The 315-nt window shown below is 58.7% G+C and overlaps 1 protein-coding gene across 1 annotated transcript in view; it reads right to left on the bottom strand.

Annotated features, from left to right (window-relative positions):
• The window catches only part of LOC108804083 (kinesin-like protein KIFC3), a gene marked incomplete at its 5' end in the record, with an annotated part of 6,155 nt that overhangs the window by 5,000 nt on the left and 840 nt on the right, over positions 1-315 (bottom strand). Inside the window, 1 exon segment of the mRNA XM_018575846.1 lies at positions 152-259. Within this exon segment, the coding sequence (XP_018431348.1) occupies positions 152-259 (108 nt within the window).

Here is a 315-nt window from a genome sequence, read left to right as displayed (position 1 = left end):
TGGGATCGGGTCGGAGATCTGGGATCGTGTCGGGAGATCTGGGATCGTGTCGGGAGTTTTGGGATCGGGTCGGAGATTTGGGATCGGGTCGGGAGATTTTGGTTCAGGTCGGAGATCTGGGATCGGGTCAGAGATGTGGGATCGGTCTTACCTGATTATTCGCATTGTCTCGGTGGTGCCGCAGCAGCTGCAGTTCCTGGCGCAGACCGGCGTTCTCAGATGCCAGGAGATCCCGATGCTTCTCCAGATCTGTCCCGCCCTGAGAGAGATGGGAGACGTGTGATGTGAGATATCGGGGTACCCCGTATGGGGGCG

Source organism: Nanorana parkeri, unplaced genomic scaffold (genome assembly GCF_000935625.1).
Source record: "Nanorana parkeri isolate BGI_ZX_2015 unplaced genomic scaffold, ASM93562v1 scaffold5080, whole genome shotgun sequence".
NCBI classification, from domain to species: domain Eukaryota; kingdom Metazoa; phylum Chordata; class Amphibia; order Anura; family Dicroglossidae; genus Nanorana; species Nanorana parkeri.
The sequence above is the reverse complement of the archived record's forward strand: the minus strand, read 5'-3'. Positions and strand labels throughout refer to the sequence as shown.